This window comes from Cetorhinus maximus, chromosome 6 (assembly GCF_964194155.1).
Source record: "Cetorhinus maximus chromosome 6, sCetMax3.hap1.1, whole genome shotgun sequence".
Classification (NCBI taxonomy): domain Eukaryota; kingdom Metazoa; phylum Chordata; class Chondrichthyes; order Lamniformes; family Cetorhinidae; genus Cetorhinus; species Cetorhinus maximus.
In genome coordinates, this window is record NC_135884.1 from 14,483,043 (window position 1) to 14,502,620 (window position 19,578).

General features: G+C 41.1%; 1 protein-coding gene across 2 annotated transcripts in view; it reads right to left on the minus strand.

Annotated features, from left to right (window-relative positions):
• Positions 1-19,578, minus strand: part of LOC144681551 (guanine nucleotide-binding protein G(i) subunit alpha-2) — a 213,543-nt gene that overhangs the window by 98,800 nt on the left and 95,165 nt on the right. For both annotated transcript variants that reach the window (XM_078543220.1, XM_078543221.1), the window contains exons 2-4: positions 15,693-15,735; positions 14,018-14,159; positions 1,602-1,762 (exon numbers count right to left, since the gene is read on the minus strand). In XM_078543220.1, the coding sequence (XP_078399346.1) occupies positions 1,602-1,762; positions 14,018-14,159; positions 15,693-15,735 (346 nt within the window). The remainder of the gene's footprint in view (positions 1-1,601; positions 1,763-14,017; positions 14,160-15,692; positions 15,736-19,578) is intronic.

The window sequence follows — 19,578 nt, forward strand, 5'->3', positions numbered from 1 at the left end:
CTATTCACGTTGAGCCCAGATACACGGCTATTCATCTGGGGGAGCCGTGACAGCCGAGCCTGGTGTAAGTCATCACAATTTACAACTGAGATCAATGGGACTGCAACCTGCAGCACAAAGCACAGCGCTATTGTAGAGGCAACACCACATGCATACACACAATCACTGGACGTATTAAGCAAAAACGAAGTTAAGACTTTGTGCTTCAAGGTAGTCTAGCCTAGCCTTTTGATTGTGATACAGTTGGGTCTATGAGGCATGTCTTACTCAGCACTGTTCATGTAGAATCTGTTCCTTTCAGTTAGTGAGCAGCTGTTTGTCAGGTTCCAGCCCATCTGTTTGTCCTGAAACAGTTCTGAAGCCTACTATGTGCCAGGTACCGAGACAGCATCATCGTCCTTGCAGTTTCTCCAGAAGAAATGCTAACTGGGTAATAACTACATCTCCACTAGAATCATGGAAATGACTGACATATTGAGTGCGGTTGCAAACCACAGAGACATCAATTTTAAAAATGAATTAATTAACTCAGTTTTTATAAACTGAAAATTTAATTAACCAAATTGCTGAGGACTCAGGTTCTTAACTGTAGAAAGCAAGATAAATGACATTTAAGTATACACCCTCATCCATACTACCGCTCAACAGCAGCCTCTGGATATGAATCTTAAATGCACCAAGAATGCATCACCAGTTTAAATATCATTAGATACCCCCTAGCATTGAAATCATGTAGAACAGATCACGATTATCCATTCACAATGTCAGCTTAGTCATACAACACTCGATGCTCATCAAATCACTGGGGAACTTTTCTCTGTCTTTTCCTCCCATGGAGGTGGAATGAGAGGGGGAAGGGGAGTTAATCAATTTCTGCCAAGCAATTTTTAAATTTGCAATGCCAGATTGCTGAAAGAATCGTTATCTAAAAAGTGAATCTCCTCTTGCATTGAGAATCATTGTACAATTCAAGTGGCTATACTTATGGTTTACACTCCATTGCAGTATTTATTATAAAGTATGGCATGCCATCAGTCTTTGTCATTGCTATTTGGGAACAGTTACTTTGAAATATACAGTGCTATCATTTTCTAGGAATAGAGATCCAAATTTCCTTTGCAGATTTCACATCAAGTATTTCCACAAAAACCACACATTTAATAATTTCCTCCTTAACAGCAAATCATTCTAATTTCACCACAGTTAATGACCACCACCTGGATGAATGCTTGTCTGTACCCTCCAATTACAAATATTAGAGTAATATATAAAAAAAACAAAAAAAAGATTCTTTTTACTTTAAGAAGTGCACTGAGAGCAATCAGACAGATTGAAAAGACGTTTCAGCAAAACTGGTGGTTACAAGACAATATTAAATGCATCCCTAAAGGCTGCCAAGAAGGGTTACATCGGTAGCAATGCAACTTTCACAAGAGATCACTAAAATAAAGCAACACTGGACATTTTAGTTTGGGTCTGATCAAAGACACAGTAAATGTCTAGTGACATCACAGATACAATCTGCAGTTCACTTCTTTCAGCCAAGCAGCCACACCCAAACTGATACAGCAAACAGAAAAGGAAAATATTTTGAGACTTACTAAGCAGCAGAATCGTTGAGTTGGTATTCCCTGGATCGACCAAAACAAGCCTGAACTCCAGTGTCACCCCAGAGCCTTCTGATCACATTTGCTAAGTCTTCAGGCAAGATGCCCTGCTCCTCAGCAGTACCAGACAATGCAAACAGCTGGCGTGCATCATCCTGAAGAGAGAACAGAGCAACAAGTGTTAGAAGATCCCAGCTATAGTTAGCCTTCAGAGTCGCCTGGAGACCTTATGATGAGCGGAGTTGGAGAGTTAAAAGAGCGCGAGAAGGGGCAAGACAGAGATAAACACAGTAAATTGTAGTATACATAGGAATTATTCTAAATTAAGGTAACACTTAAAATAAATTAGTAAATACGGTAGTAAATGCTTTATATAAAGTGTAAGGTATGCCAGTGCAGTTTGGCCATGTGGAATGTGCATCTTGTGGGATGTGGGAAGCCATGCAGGAAGTGTCACCAGCTGCAGAAACACGAGCTCCGAGTTGTGGAGCTTGAGCGGCAGCTGGCATCACTGTGGTGCATCCACAAGGCTGAGGATTACGTGGATAGCATGTTTAGAGAGGCGGTCACACCATAGCTAGGAAGTACAGAGGCAGATGGGAGATGGGTGGCTGCCAGAGTATCTAAGAGAAACAGGCAGGTAGCGCAGGAATCTCCTGAGGCTCTCTCAGTCTCTGCTTTCCCATTTTGGATACTGGTCAGTGAGATGATTCCTCAGAGAACTGTAGCAAGAGCCAAGTCCGTGGCACTACAGGTGGCTCAGCTGCACAGGAGGGGAGGAGGAAGAGTGGAAGTGCTATAGTAACTGGAGATTCCTTAGTTCGGGGAACAGACAGGCATGTCTGTGGCCACAGGCGTGACTCCAGGATGGTATGTTGCCTCCCTGGTGCCAGGGTCAAGGATGTCAAAGAGCGGCTACAAGACATTTATTTGTGGGAGGGTGGACAGCCAGAGATTGTGGTCCACATTGTGACCAATTACACAGGTAGGAAACGGGATGAGGTCCTGGAAGCAGATTTTAGGGAGTTAGGAAGGGAATTAAAAAGCAGGACTTCAAAAGCAGTAATCACAGGATTATTCCCAGGATTACTCCCAGTGCCACATGGTAGTGAACATAAAAACAGGAAGATTGAGCAGTTCAACACGTGGCTGGGGAAATGGAGCAGGGTTTCAGATTTCTGAGGCATTGGGATCGGTTCTGGGGCAGGTGGGACCTGTACAAGAAGGACGGGTTACATCGTAACAGGGCTGGGACTAGTGTCCTTGCGGAGGAGGTTTGCTAGTGTTGTTGGGGAGGGTTTCAACTAGATTGGCGGGGGGATGAGAACCTGGAAGGAAATTCAGAGCACAGAGGAGAAAAACGGGCAGTGGGAAGTAGTGAAGTATCAACTGATAATGAGGATATATCAGATAGTTGCATCAGGGCAGGTAGAATACTTGGAGAGTTTGATAGGGTTAGAGTAGGCAACAGTAAGTCATTAGATGGAACAAAAACAAAAATTGCTGGAAAAACTCAGCAGGTCTGACAGCATCTGTGGAGAGAAAGACAAGAGTTAACGTTTTGAGTCCGTAAAACTCTTCTTCAGAACTAAAGAGAAGTAGAAATGTGGTGAAATATATACCTTTTAAAGGGGGTGGGACGGGTGAAGCTGGATAGAAGGCCAGTGATAGGTGGAGGCAAAGGAGAGATTGCAAAAGGTGTCATAAACAAAAGGTCAAAGGGGTGTTGATGGTGGTGATACTGGCTAAAGGAGGTGCTAATAGTGACATTAAGAGTAGAATGCAGGATGAGCAAGTGACAGATGGCCCTAGTGGGGGTGGGGTGGGGGGAGGGGGCGGTTTGGGGAAAAAATATCGAAATAAGATAAAAGGTGGGGATAAAACAATGAATGGAAATAAATTTTTAAAATTCCCACCTATTTCCATTATTATTATAAAAATTTATTTCCATTGTTTTTCCCCATCTTTTAGCCTATTTTGATCTTTTTTCCCCCGCCCCACCCCCACTAGGGCGATCTGTCACTTGCTCATCCTGCATTCTACCCTTAATGTCACCATTAGTACCTCCTTTAGCCAGTATCACCACCGTCAACACCCCTTCGACCTTTTGTTTATGACATCATTTGCAATCTCTCCTTTACCACCTATCACTGGTCTTCTATCCAGCTTCACCTGTCCCCACCCCCCTTAAACAGTTTACATTTCACCACGTTTCTACTTCTCTTTAGTTCTGCAGAAGAGTCATACGGACTCGGAACGTTAACTCTGTCTTTCTCTCCACAGATGCTGTCAGACCCGCTGAGTTTTTCCAGCAATATTTGTTTTTATTTCAGATTTCCAGCATCCGCAGTATTTTGCTTTTATCTCAGTCATTAGATGGAGTCAGAATAAGCAGGAAAGTAAAAAAGCCTAATTCAGGGCTAATGTGCATGTATGTGAATGCATGGGAGTGTGATTTATAAGGCTGGTGAACTACAGGCACAGTTTAACAAATGGAATTGTGATATTATTGCTATAACAGAGACCTGGCTCAAAGGAGGGCAGGGCTGGGGATTAAATATTCCTGGGTACAAGCTGCTTAGGGGATAAAGGAGTGCGGGGGTGTGTGTGTGTGTGGAAGTGGCAATATTGGTTAAAGATGGCATGACAGTACTGGAGAGAGAGGATGCTCCAGAGGGGTCAAGGACAGAATCTTTCTGGCTAGAATAAGGAATGGGAAAGGTGCAATAATATTGACTGGTGTAATATATAGACCACCAACTAGTGGAATGGATGTGGAGAAGAAAATTTGCAAAGAAATTATGGAGAGGTGCAAGAGTTATAGAGTAACCATAATGGGGGGCTTCAAGTATCCAAATATAGACTGGGAAAGGAATACTACAAAAGGTCAAGAGGGGCAAAAGTTCTTGGAATGTGTTCAAGATAATTTTCTACCGCAGCATGTTCCCAGACCAAAGAGGGGACATGCATTTTTGGACATGGTTCTGGGGAATGAGTTGCCCAAGTGAATCAAATATCAGTGGGAGGGCCTCTAGGGAACAGTGACCATTGTAACACAAGGTTATGGATTAAAAGGGAAAGTAGGTACTTGGATAAGAAATTGGCTGAGTGACAGGAAACAAAGAGTAGTGTTAAGTGGTTGTTTTTCAGGTTGGAGGTTTGTAGTGGAGCTCCTCAGGGGTCAGTGTTGGGACCCTTGCTCTTCCTGATATACATTAATGACCTAGACTGTGGTGTGCAGGGCATGATTTCAAAATTCGCAGATGATATGAAGATTGGAAATGTTGTCAACTATGATGGGGATAGTCTTGAACTTCAAAAGGACATAAACTTGGGATGGATTGGGCAGACAAGCGGCAGATGAAGTTCAATGTAGAGAAGTGTGAGGTGATTTGTTTTGGCAGGAAAGATACGATGAAACAGTACAAAATAAAGGGAGAGCCTCTAAAGGTGGTGCAGGAAGAGGGACTTCGGTGTATATGTACATAGGTCACTGAAGATGCTAACGGGGTGTTAAGAGAGCAGTTAATAAAGTATCTTGGGCTTTATTAATAGGGGCATTGAGTACAAGAGAAAGGAGGTCATGTTGAACTTGTATAAGGCGCTAGTTAGGTCACATCTGGAGTACTGCGTCCAGTCCTTGGACACCATACTTGAAGAAAGATGTGAAGGTATTGGAGAGAGTACAGAGCAGATTCACAAGAATGATGGCCGAGATGAAGAACTGTAGCTATGAAGATAGATTGGGACTGTTTGAAGAAAAGAAGGCTGAGAGGAGACTTGATAGAGGTATTTAAGATCCTGAGGGGCATGGACAGGGTAAATAGTGAGAAACTGTTCCCACTCAAGAGAATGTAAAGAACTAGAGGGCACAGATTCAAAATAATTGGCAAAAGGAGTAAATGTGATGTGAGGAAAAATGTTATCACCCAGAGGGTGGTTGGAGTCTGGAACAAACTTCCTGATACTGGGGGAGGCAGGTTGATTGAGGTATTCAAAAAGGAATTGGATTGCTACCTGAAAAGAGAGGGGTTATGGTGATAAGGCAGGGGAGTGGGACTAGGTGGAATGGTCTTTCAGGGAGCCAGCACTGACTCAATGGGCCCAATTGCCTCCTTCTGCACTGTAAAGATACTGTGATAGTACAGCCTCCAGGTCCTAAGGCATAGATGTAATTGCCCTTTCTGCCTTGTCTCTCTTTCTGTGGAGAGCATTTTAAAGATTAAAACGAGACAAACATGGCTGCCCTATCATGTGACTTCTCACACTGAGGTCCCTTTTCCAAACAAATTAATGGTCTCAGGTTGGTGATCCACGCCCTGGTTTATTGTTTCAAGGCATTCATCCTTAGGGGGGTTAAGACAATAACCTTCTTCGTTTCAAAGAAAAAAAGACCTATTCAATTTCGAAATATCTTTTGGATGGTCTCAGGATGTGTAGTCGACACCTTTTCACCTGCGATGTGCCCCTTTAGTCTCTGTTAGACAGAGACTGGGATTTTCAGACCCCATCGTGGTGGGACCCGCCGTGGGGGGTGCGGTAGACCAGCCAAAAGTCTTTCTGCAGGACAAGATCCTGGCAGCGGTATGGGCCGGAAAATCCCGGCCAGAGATTGTCTAATTTTGAACACAGGCCAGGTCAGCTCACCTTGAGTGGCCATCTTTGCAGCAGCACATTGTTCATTTTTTTAAAAAAAAGATCCATTTCAAAGAGCCCACACCGAATAAAGTTTGTTTTCCAAGTTAGGAATATAGCAGATCATATCTGGGCATGAATTTGTAAAACTCCAGAAACTGGCACAACATGTGTGTGTTTAGTGCCCTAGATTTGAACCAGGCCACATGTTTTTTTGCTTTAATTGTTCTGCAACAGTTTCAGCAAATACAGTACATACTTTTCCTTACCCACCCAGGCTGAACCATGGATTGAGATTTTGTACTCGCAATTTTTATTTCTACATCACAAATCATCTTCAGAAAAAGGGAATCTCAATTGCAGCCTTCTATACTGAATGGGAAGAGGACTATACACTCATTCCTGGGGTGCTCAACCATCAAGAATTGACAGGGAGAGTTATGGATAACACAAAAACATGACTATTATCAAATTAGACTCAGTTCCTAGGAATTTAATGAAGAGTATTGCCCACAAGGAGCCAAGAATCACTGTTATTGCCATCCAGGAATCAACAAATACAAATTAACCCAGCCTACAGCCATGCATTGTTACACAGGAATAACACAACTAATAGGGTAGGAAATAGCTAAACCAGATGAAAAGGTTTAAGTGGTTAGCATTCAACAAGGGTAACAGTTAAAATGTTCTCTCTCATTTCAGCTTTCAGCCAGCTGCATTTATTTGTTTTCCTTTTTACTGAATTGCTAGAGTTTCCATTGTTTGATCAGCAGGTGGTAAAATTATTTAAAATGGTTTAAAAGGCATGCTAAGAATCAAACAAAATCCTTCTAAACCATCTGTTTTTTTTTAAAAAAGCACCAACTAGGCTTTTTTATTGAGATACTTGTTTCATCCATAGCTTTGTTGATGCCCTCAGGGGGAGAGAAAAGAGACACAAGCCAAGTATCTGAGTGACAACAGCGGCTGGGACATGCTGTTTGATATGATCAGCCAGTCTGGACGTACGGCCTACGTACCAAGCATCACACTGGCACTGAAATTCATATACCACATTACTCATTTGTGTGATAGGCAGAACGTCTTTTTTTGGCTTGATGGCAGCATCCAATTAGTGGCAAATACCACTCATGTTGCTACTGCATAGTAGCAGCGTGAAACAGCTAGCTTCACCTGTTGCTCAAATGTTTGCTCAAATGTATGTTGAAAACTTGGTCACAATTGGCTATAACAATCTGCTCAACCATTTGACCGATTCATGTTGTGCAGAATCCGTCACAGTTAAGTAGAGGGACATCACTTGTGCGTGTCTTGGGCGGCCCATACATACGTGGTCGTAGCGGACCACGAGGATTAACCCTGCCGTACATACCACGCAGTAGCTCATCGCTCGTACGCCAGCAAGTGTTTAAGTTTACTTTCAAGCAAGGCTGTCCCAGTCATGTTGAGCGGCAGGTCCAATGGATATGAATTTGGGCCTGTCATTAAGAAAGGAGAGCATTTTGTTGACATAGTCACGCTGGTTAAGGATGGCTGTTCAGGTCCCTTTGTCAGGTTTATTGACCTTTGGGTTGGTCTTAAGGCCTCACAATGCTGTAAGACGTTCGCACTGCATGTGATAGTCGGACATGTCATTCTGAATCCTGCAATATGCATGCACTAGATCAGCTAGGCGTGCTTTCAAGGTTTCAACGTTTTCAGTGGACGCTGGTTTGCGGTAGGATATTTGGGGGTAGAGGAGTTTAAACTCAGCTAATGCCTTTTCCCATCTGATTTAGGATGAAGGCACACCAAAACTGAAACCATGCACAAGGACAAACTCTTCGCTTTCTGAGAGTGCACAGTCAGAGATTTGTTACGTTTAGTGGCATCGCTAATTGCGTTGCCAAGCTGCTTCCGCTTAAGTGAGTTCATGGTATGGACATGTTTCAAACGGGTACGCTGCTTATGGTGCAGTCATCTATTGAAGTAATATAGTGACGATCAAAAGCAGTACTGAGAGCATCAGAGTTTCTCTTTCACCTAACTGACCTGGACCCGAGCTCAATGTAAAGAATTTGCTGGTAGCACAGAACTCAAACAGGCCATGAAATCAAGGACACTACATAATGAGTTGGATAAAACAACATACCGTATATACTGACGTAAAAAATCTCTCATAAATGTCGACCCCATGATTTTTAGCCTAAAAAAAACCCATGGTTTTTCATATACCTCAGGTAAAAGCCGGCCCTACATTTTCAGGGCTCAAAGCCCAAAAATTTCAGAACCAAAGTGTAATTTCTACAATCACATCAAAAATCTCAATTCGTTATTCATTAAAGCAGTTACACATACCATAATTCTTCCAGTTCGTATTTGGCAATTAAGGCAAGATGATTGTAGAGTGATTTTGATTTCTTTGTTGGGGGTATGGGGAAGAAGGGAAGAAATTAAGATGGGAGACAAGGAATAAACAGTGCACATGGAAACAAGATGTGGGGACCAAATTCCATAGCAAACTTTAAGTAAGTTAACCCCCCAGGCCTCGTGTTCTCAATCATCATCCTCAGCCTTCCTGTGGAGATGGAGGGGGAAGGCTCAGGCCTCGTCAATCAGGCCCTTGTGGATGCTGACTCAGTGTAATCCCCCTGCACCAAGGCCTAGATCAAGGGCTGGGAGCCATCAGCATGACATTTTCCTATAGTGCAGCCCTTCCTTTTCCCTGACCCCCAAGCAGCATGGAAACCACAGACCCAGCCAATGCTGCTGAGAGAGCAAGACAGTGAGAGCAAGACAATAAATGGCTAGCACAGGGATCCCTTTCCCCATTACCTTGTGGATTCTTTTGAGAGCCATGTTAAGTGTGCTGGGCAGGTGTGTTTTAGTTGAAAATATTACTCAAAAGCATTACTGGTGTAAAAGTCGATCCCTTAATTTTTTAACTAAAAATGGGTCTCAAAATTTTACTTTTACACAAGTATATACAGTATGTGGATAGAAATAGGGCAGATGATATTTCATACATACAAGTGTAAAGTATTGGATATAGGAAGGAAAAATAAACAACATGCACGCTGTCAATGGCGTTGAAATATTAAGCTGGGAGACACCTTGGAATACTCCTAGATTGTGGTTTGGTCGCAGATCAGCCATGATCTTATTGAATGAAAGAACAAGCTTGGGGGGCTAAACTTGTCTAATCAATGCAGAGCAAACAAAGCCAATGTTGAGTGAAATGTCTAGAACAGTAGAATACAAGTCAGATAAAGTCACAATCAAACTGTTCAGTACTCTGGGCAAACCACACTTTCGAGATTAGACACCAAGGAGGTAATCAAATGTTGGAGGCAGTGCAGAGAAGTGTTACAGGCAGATAACTCAGATCTCTGACACCAGGAGGAGATGGTGGCGTGGTGGTAATGTCACTGGACTAGCAATCCAGAGGACAGGCTAATGCTCTGGGGACTTAGGTTCAAATCCTACCATTTAAATTCAATTAATAAAATAAGATCATGGTTGCTAGTCACAAACTATCAATTGTCGTAAAGCCACATCTGGTTCACTAATGCCACTCCCTTTAGGGAAGGAAATCTTCCAGTTTGGCCTAATGAGACTCCAGATTCACAGTAACATGGGTGACTCTTAACTGCCCTCTGAAATGAAAGGACATTTAGATTCAGGCTTGCCAGCAACACCCACACCCCATGAAAGCATATGAGACAAGGAAATCTTCCTGGAAGGGGGGTATCCTAGCAGTGACTTTTGATTGACATGGGGGTCAACGGGTATAGGGGGTAGGCAGGAAAGTAGAGTTAAGGCCACAATCAGATCAACCATGATCTTATCAAATGGCAGAGCAGGCTTGTGGGGCCCAATGGCCTACTGCAACTAATTCACATGTTCGTATGTATGAGCTTGGGAAGTATAAAAGATAGGAAAAGGTATACCTGGGATGTTTTGCTAAACTCAGTGTAGGACAAAAGGAAACAAGTTCAAACAAACTATTAATTTAAATTTCAGAATTTAAGAAGGAAAATCAAAACTAATATTAAGGCATTCTTCCTTCACACACAATGACCGCCACAAGCATTGGATTCCTGAATAGGATAATGGAGGTGAAAATCCTGGCATAATTTAAGACTGGATAGTTCAATTAGTTGGGGAGGGATATGGCTGCAAAATGTTTCTAGACAGCTGAGATCAAGATGGTCCAACTATCCTCCTTCATCTGACATTAACTTGTCCAGACTTGCAATAATGACTTCATACACCTTAGAGGAATTTTTGCCCAAGGTTGAAGTCAAAGGGAAGGTGGAAACTCAATTCATCATAACGTAATACTGCAGATCATTTTAATCAACAGCTGTGCAAAGGATGCTGAAATATGTTTTCTTAATCCTTTCATTAACAGCTTGTCACCAGAGCGAATTGAATAATCTCTGCACCATCAAGAATTTCAGAACCATCTGTAGCTTGTGCAAGATTCAGTCATCAGGCATTCACTGAAGCACAGTAAAACTGAATTGTAAAATGCTGAACCTATTTCCCAATCACACCCATTACACTTACTTGTGTTAACTACCGAAAACGTAACAGTTTTCAGCGTGCCCAACACAATGATAGAACTCATACAACAGACATCTGTATTTAACAACAAAAAACTACTGCGGATGCTGGAAATCCAAAATAAAAACAGAATTACCTGGAAAAACTCAGCAGGTCTGGCAGCATCGGCGGAGAAGAAAAGAGTTGACGTTTCGAGTCCTCATGACCCTTCAACAGAACTGTGTATCTGTATTTAACAAGCTATTCCATCAATTTACAGTAAACTGGGTGTTATCTGGCACTCTACCAGCTGGAATTTCTGATGCTTCCCTAATACGAATCATCACTTTACCAACTAGAAGCAATTACGAAGTTATCCAGAACCAGTACCTAAATACTGTATTATTTTATTCCCTCTGCAAGATATACTGCAGGACCTCATCAAGCCTACTTAGACAGCACCTTCCAAACCCACAACTGCTGCCATCCAGAAGGACAAGGGCAGCAGACAAATGGCAACACCACCAGCTGAAATTTCCCCTCCAAGTCACGTACGAGTCTGACTTGGAAATATATCGCCGTCCCTTCACCGACGCTCCGTCAAAATCCTGGAACTCCCTCATGGGGAGCCACATGGAATGTAAGAACATAAGAAATAGGAACAGGAGTAGACCATTCAGCCCTCTGAGCCTGCTCCGCCATTCAATAAGATCATAGCTGATATGCTTTTATTTCAAATTCCACATTCCCATCTACTCCCAATAACATCTGATTCCCTTGCCTAACAAGAATCTATCTAGCTCTGCCTTAAAAATGTTCAATAACCCCACCTCCATCGTTTTTTGAGGCAGTGTTCCAAAGTCGCACAACCCTCAGAAAAAATTTCTTTTCATCTCTGTCCTAAAAAGGTGACCCCTAATTTTAAAACAGTGCCCCCTAATTCTAGACTCACCCACAAGAGGAAACATCCTTTCTATGTCCACCTTGTCAAGGCCGTTCAGGGTCTTGTATACTTCAATCAAGTCACCCCTCACTCTTCAAAACTCCAGTGGAAACAAGCCCAGACTGTCAAACCTTTCCCCATTCCAAGAAGGTAAAGTTGAAAAGTCTTGATATAACAAAGTAAGATGAATAGAAGGTTTTAACAGAATTGCAAATGTCCCTCTCCCCCTCTATATTCTCCTTCCTCTAAGAACAAAGCCAAGTAATGATGGAAAAGTTAGGAGAGGAGGCCAAAAAACTTGGTCAAAAACAAAGGGAGGCTTAAAGTCAATGAAGATCATCAGGGGCGGTGATAATGGACAAGTGGGGATTTCGCATCAGGCAGAATACAGCCAGCTGAGTTTTGGACTAGTTGATGTTTATGAAGGGTGGGAGGCCTGCAAGGATAACATTGGGGAAATTGAATCTGGAAGTGACAAAAGTATGGATAAGGTTTTCAGCAGTGCAGAGCAGAAGTTGAAACAGAAGTGGGTATTGTTGCATGGGTCACTGAGTCATTATGGCACAGGAGGAGGAGGTCATATAGCCCATTGAGTCCATGTGGGAAAAGTGACAGTCTTGGATAGGATGTGAGATTTGTAGCTCATCTCTGGATTCAACATGTTGCCAAAGTTTGGCATGGGCTGGTTCAGCCTGAATGGCAAGGATTTTAGATAGCTGATGATATTTTTGTGTCTATGTACTGGGAGCACACTGGGAGAACAATTCTCAGAAAACTCAGTCAATGAATGAAAGGTGCGGTCATTCATAGGCTGCTCAGGAGTTGAACTCAAGACCCCTGGGAGCTGCTTGTGGCCAACCCCTGCACTAGGAAGTGTTCCTCTTGCTCCCCGCACTTCAAAATGTAAACAGCCCAACTTACCTTGTTTACTGCCATCAGCCGTTTGGTTGCCAAATATTTCCCAGTTTAACTGCAGAGATGTGCTTCACAGAGTCTCTACCACAAACTGTGTGTCTGCCCTATGTCTGGAGAGGAAAACTGGGAGGGCAGTAAACTAGCAGCCTGATATGCGGTACCCCTTTCCAAAAACTAGTGCTGTCTTATTCTAGCCCACAACAACAATGCATGAACTGTGTCTACATTATGTTTCATTTTAGCAAATGTAAAGGAAAAGCCTCATTAAGCACTGTTCACAGTCAGTGAATAATGAGCACAATAGCTACCAGGAGAGTGATAGCCACAGGAAAGCATAACACAAAAGCTATTCCTCTATAAAAGGGTTTTACATACTTGCAATGGATACACAACTTATACTTTGAATCTCTGCAGTATTATTTCATTAATGCTTTTGTGAATGCTACAGAACAATGATAGATGCAGATTCACAAGCCTTAAGTTTAAAGGCTTTTATTCCCCTGGTCTATAGTTACAACTATTTTTGCATATCACTCAAAGACCACTTCACAATCTTTGAAGTACTTAAGGTCTGAATGCAATTGTAAGTTTTAAAAATTGGATAGCAAAATATTTAAGATAGGATAAAATCTACAAAATCCCCATCACAACCGCAAAATATTCAGATCATTTACGCAATTGAACAAAACTTTTGCCCATCTAAGGCACAATAATTATTCATTTTACAACATCCACGTGTATTAACTGCACAAAAATAAAGTTGGTCCATGCTTTAATTCTCTCCAAATCTGTGGTTCCCCAACCCCACATATCATACTGACTAAATGGTCAACAGGAGACATTCCCAGGGATCAGCTAATCTTGATGGATCATGTGCAAGCGTTGGTGAGAATTTTTCTTTTCTCAAGCCTCTGCTCAGCAGAATTGAGAGACCACTCCTGAGATGGGAAACTTAAGGGGTGTAATCACAGTCAAATTCACAAACACCCTTCGGCTCTATACCACTGAAACTAATAGGTGCACTCCAGGTATAACAGCTCCCCGATTCCTGACCAGTGAGTGAAGATCAGTGGAGACAGGAAATGGGGCAAAAAAAGTATGCTTTCTCAGAAGAAGGGGCAGAGAAAGGAATGGGGGAAAAAATAGAAGGAAAGATCGAAAAGAAGGACAAAGAAAAAATGAGTGAAAGAGAGAAGATGGGTGATAAATTTAAACATATTAACATTTCACACTTTCTTCGTTATTTTGATCGTCCCGATATTACAACGCAGTCAATAACACCCACAAAAAGGGTAATAACAATTACCGTATTGCCATTTTTATCACTTTTATCTAACATAGAGAAATTTACAAGAATCTTTCACCAAGTTGGACTGTTGATTTGACTTACTGCTCTGCCAGACTCTCCGAAATCTATCTTCAGGTTTCCCATAGCTTTGATGATGGCCATGATGGATTGGATGGTGTTACTGTATACCACAGCTTTATATTGTCTGCATTCTTCTTCTGAGTACCCATCTTCGTGGATAATCCTATGGAATCCAAGAAAGAAATCCTTCATACCTATGTAACTCCATCACCTCTATCGTGTCACATAGCCAGAGAGAAAATAATGTCCATGAAACTGAGCTCCTCGCTCCACTTCCTAAGCCATTTCTAATGCATTTGGCCTCTGATACCGTTTCATCCATCGCAAGAGTTATATTCTAGCTAATGAATTCAAACCAAAAACTATGGATATAGCTAAGTACACAATTCAGAATTCAGAGAGATTTTTTTTTTAATGCTAATACTGTAATGTTGTTCCTCATCTAGGTGGTTTCACAGGAATACTTTAACTGGTAGCATTTAGAAATGCAGCTCAATTGTGTAAATTAAAAAAGGAAAATATCCCAATTTATCAAGCAAGAGCTGGCAAATTAATCAGTGCCATCTTCACTACATTCCCCAAGTGCAGAGAACAAAAACAAAATGCTCAGCACCCATCTTCTCTGACAACCTTGAAAATCGATGAGCAATGGGGGTAAGTTAGTAACAGAGGCTCCAGGAAACGCATTTCTACAGTTAAACGATGAAACACAGATAAAAGGACAGTCCCAATCAGGAGATCAGCCACTAAGTAGTTATTTGCATAAACAAATCATATAAGTATATCTGAGTATTCATCTCTAAAATACAACATTTCATTCTGGTCTACTGCTTGAACCAGTTTACTAAATAGAACATAGCATCCCTTTTATGTGCTACATACCTTTTGACATATCAAAATGCATGAAAAAGTATACGGATAGGTTGTCTCATTTGGATGGCTTGAATATATGGAATATATTGGGCATCCACTCCCTTAGTGTGTGTGGCCATCATAAATTATGGAAACAAATCTTCAGCACTTTAGTACTGAGGTCACAATATTGAGAAATGTTTTAAAATGGACCGGTTGATCTTGCAGTTTCATTTAAGGCAAGTTATGGAATTTAGTCTCCCTTCGCTGTATATCCCTGGACACGCCTTTATTCCTTGGAAACCATTCTAGCTTTTGTTCCTTCTGTTCAGTGTACCTTTCTCCTCTCCAAGCTTTCTATTTCACACTGCCCCATTTTTAATAGAATCCTTAAAACAACCCTTCTTATAAATGCATCTTAACATCCCTTTGAGAAACAATTTTCTATGTTTGGGGCTCCAAGTAAATTCAAGTTGCTCTGATCCAAGTGGAGGGTTTCAATGTTAAGTAATGGATGATTTTTCCACTATTGACATTTCTTGGCAATATCAAGTAGTCTTAGATCAGAGACAGCATAAGATTGCCTCTAATCATCAAAAAGCACAAACTGCTGGTTCCGCTCACTCCTCATTTGTACATCTTGTTTCTGAAGGTTACTGCTATCTTTCACACCAAGGCATTCTTGTGGCTTGGAAGCAATACTTAGTGGCATTATAGTGAAGATCACAGGGAAATCCATCATGTGTTAGTGAGGGCCTATAAGACTAAGTTAAAATGGGTGCATTAGTGAGGGCAGAAGAGTGTGTTCGTGGATATTCTCCAAAACATCAAGGTTAATACTTACTTCATCTGTTTCACAATTGTGCTTTTCCCTGATTCTCCAGCACCTGTGAAGATAAAAAAATACAGATTGCTTTCAAGAACTTGAATTTAATAATGAAATATTACAACAATCTCTCAAGACTGCACAGTAGTTAACATTTTACAGTACACTTATTTTGTATTGATTGAAGTATACACTTGGGAAGTGACAAACTGCACTGAGATAATTTAACTACTTCCCCATTCAACACACAAACGTTGGTGTAGATGACATTCTGCTAACATAGATGTTGGAGGGGGAGGGAAAGAAAAGATTTTCCATATGCGCAAAGGGTATCAATTTTCCTAAATTCATTTTTTATTTTAAGTTGAGCTTTTGTAATTGGGATGCCATTGTAAAATCTATCCAATATATGGGTAAAGAAAGAAACTTGTTGAATTCCATCCCTCAACATTATTCGGCTGGTGATTTTAAAAGCATTTTTAAAAATTACTTATTGGAATTCAATAAAAATGTAGCGACTGAAAAGTTAAGTGGAATAATTAAATATCTGATTAAATGAAACTGTGCAGCAAATGAACATATACTTCCAAAAACAGAACTTTGTATTTGCCAGAACTGTAGCCAATGCAAATTAATTGCAATTCATTTTAAAAGTGCACATAAAATGTTCATCATCCTCCACTTAAATGAGTATCAACATAACCAGACACATACACCATAAGGTATAGTGGTTAAAATACATTACATGCTGCAAATATTACCTTATACACTGGAAGGAAAAATCCATGGCAAGACGTTTTACCTATGAAGACAATGTTTAAATGGAAAATGCCCACGGAAGGTGGAAAATAGAAAATCATTCAAATATGGCAACTGAGTTTTTTTTTAAAAAGTTCAGCCCTCTAAATAAAAAAGTGAGCACCTGATGCATAATCCCACCTTCCTGAACCTACATTTGTTAGAATGGCAATTGAATCAGCTTTTGATATTACTGTGTTTTTTGCTTCAATGTCGTGGGAAGCACAGGGAAGTTTGAGATGGGTGAGGAAGCTTGCAAGTTGGGGAGGAGGGGTTGGCAGAAACACTATCACACTAAGTATACTATGCAAGCTAAAGGGTTATATAGTATTTTATGCTTAAGTCAAACTGCAGAATAATTAATTGCTGCTCTAGATCCCTTGCCACAAAGAATGCTCAAGTATGAACTTTTGGATTAATGGAGCTTGCAATTCCTTAGCTAAATGCATCTGTCAACAAACAACATTGGGAGCTCAAATAAACTCAGGAAGTTTGTCCACTGATGATCTAACATTCATCTTATGCTCAGTTCTCATCTGTTCTCCCTCAGTTTTTAAACAAGATTTGATGCAAACGTTTTATTGATAGCACCGGTCTCTGTTCCGACAGGACAACTACCAGAACCAAAAAAAGACAGGAATTGTAAAATACTTGGTCCTAAAATACATCCCGTTTCCTCTGGTAAATGTATGACACAGATTGAAAACTCTGTATTTAACTTTTTGGGCCCAAATTACAAGACTCACCTAGGTTTACCAAATTCTCACTGGCAGACTGCCCAACACTCGCAATAAACCATGGATAATAATTTTACTTTCACTAATAAAAGTCAACCTGGTTCCTAAGGCCCTAGATACAATAAAATACCTGAAATCTGGAACTATTCCTGATGACCTTCTCTGGGTTATTTCAACTGTTATCAGATCTTAAAGCTCCACAAGCTCCATGCTCAGCTCCTTCAATGACTACTTGTCAGTGTCTTTCTCTTGTACTTGTATTCTACTAGTCTACTTATATGTATCAACATTTCAATCAGATTGCAAATTACAATACGATCAATGTTTTGTCAAATGCTCATTTCTCCCCCATATTCACCTTGCTGGACCCGTCACCATTATTATTATTATTATTTTTGATTTAAAAATATTGCTATTCTTTTCTAAATGTTAAATGAAAAGCAGGAGAGGAAGTACTGTGCATGTAAATACTGTCTCCATTTAAAGGTAATAATCTCCTCTATCTATTTGCCTTCTCTATGAGAAGAAGTTTCAAGATGTTGACTTCACCAAGTTGCAATGAGAGCATCAGCAAATGAATCCTGTTGATCAAAGTGGGTTATCAGAGACTTAACTGGGTGAAGATTCAGAACGTTTAACCTTCTTTAGTGAAATTATCCAATCATTGGATTATTACCTTCAAAAGTAGCCATTTCAAAATTAAGGCAAGCAATTATGTAAAGGAACAGAAAATTTCAATTTGGATTGAAGGGCAAAAGGCGCTTAGTTTACACTCAATCGAGGTTTAGGTTTGTTATTGGTTGTGCGCTTTACGAGTTTCTGGTGTTTCACTCCAAATCCAATTTCTTTTCTCATGTTAACGCAAGTTGAAATACCTTTACAGAAGGCTTAATGTTTGTGGCAAATGCTGCAATATACAGTTAAAGTAGTAGCAGACAAATGCCAATAATGGGTTCAAAGGAAAGCAACACGACACTGAAATAATTTGGTTAACAACCTCAGCAAATGACAAAGCTTTGAAGCGTAATTCTCCTCCACCAAAATCCCAGAGGTTATGCAATTATACACCACTCTAAACTCTCAACACAATCAATAGCTGCACTAGGCCTGTCAGATCCCTGTGTGCTGCAATATGCACTATGCTTCTTTCCTTCCCCAGCCCCACATCCCCATCCCACCACTAACCAAATCCCTTGCTCTTGCATGTCAATACATTAGCAATTTAAAGCTACCAATCTAGAAAAGCTTATGTAACATTTATCAGGGTCTTACAGCACAGAGCAATGCAGTTCAGTCCATCGTACCTATCCTGGTTCTTTGAAAGTTCTATTCAATTAGTTCCAACACCTTGCTCTTTCCCCTTAACTGAGTATTTTTCCTTTTCAAGTTTATCTAATTCCCATTTGAAGTCACTGTTGAATCAATGCAGAACAAAAAGTTGAAGATTTCCATGGTCAGAGCAGTAACATCGAGGATGATTTTATAGTTACATCATGTATAATCTGCTCTGAAAAGGGAAGTTACTACTTTAAAAAGAGTTCCTTGGAAGAGTTGGTAGCCTCATCATTTCAAGCAGTATACTTTGCCCATTGTCTGGAGGAATGACTGGAACACAGTTATATATAGCAGAGGATGGGAATATGGGTGGGGTCTTACCACTGATTGGTCGGGCTATTGTGTTTGTAAAAGGTCAGTATCTGCTAACTTCCTTGCGCTCATTGCCATCCATTTTGCACGGTTGACCATTGTGTTTCTTGGGTAAGGGTAGCCAGAGGTCACTTATGGGGAGGCCACTGTCTTGAAGGATGGTGAGGTGTTGATCATCTGCCTCACCAAGTTGATCACACAGAAACACAACCTCAAATTCATAGATCTTAGTCATCAGAGGCCTTGGGGTCTCAAAGACTTTCTGAACTTAGGGTAAACAGATCAGCTGAACTCGGAGAGGTGAGGTGAGAGTGACTGCCCTTGACATCAAGGCCGCATTTGACCGAGTATGACATAAAGGAGCCCGAGCAAAATTGGAGCCAAATGGAATCAGGGGGAAACCCCTCTGAGGGTTGGAGTCATGCCTAGCACAAAGGGAGATAGTTGTGGGTGTTGGAAGTCAATCATCTCAGTTCCAGCACAGCACTGCAGGGGTTCCTCAGCATAATGCCCTCAACCCAACCATCTTCAGCTGCTTCATCAATGACCATCCCTTCATCATAAGGTCAGAAGTGGGATTGTTCGCTGATGATTGCACAATGTTCAGCACCATTCGCGACTCCTCAGACACTGAAGCAACCCATGTCCAAATGCAGCAAAACCTGGACAATATCCAGGCTTGGACTGACAAGTGGCAAGTAACATTCATGCCACACAAGTGC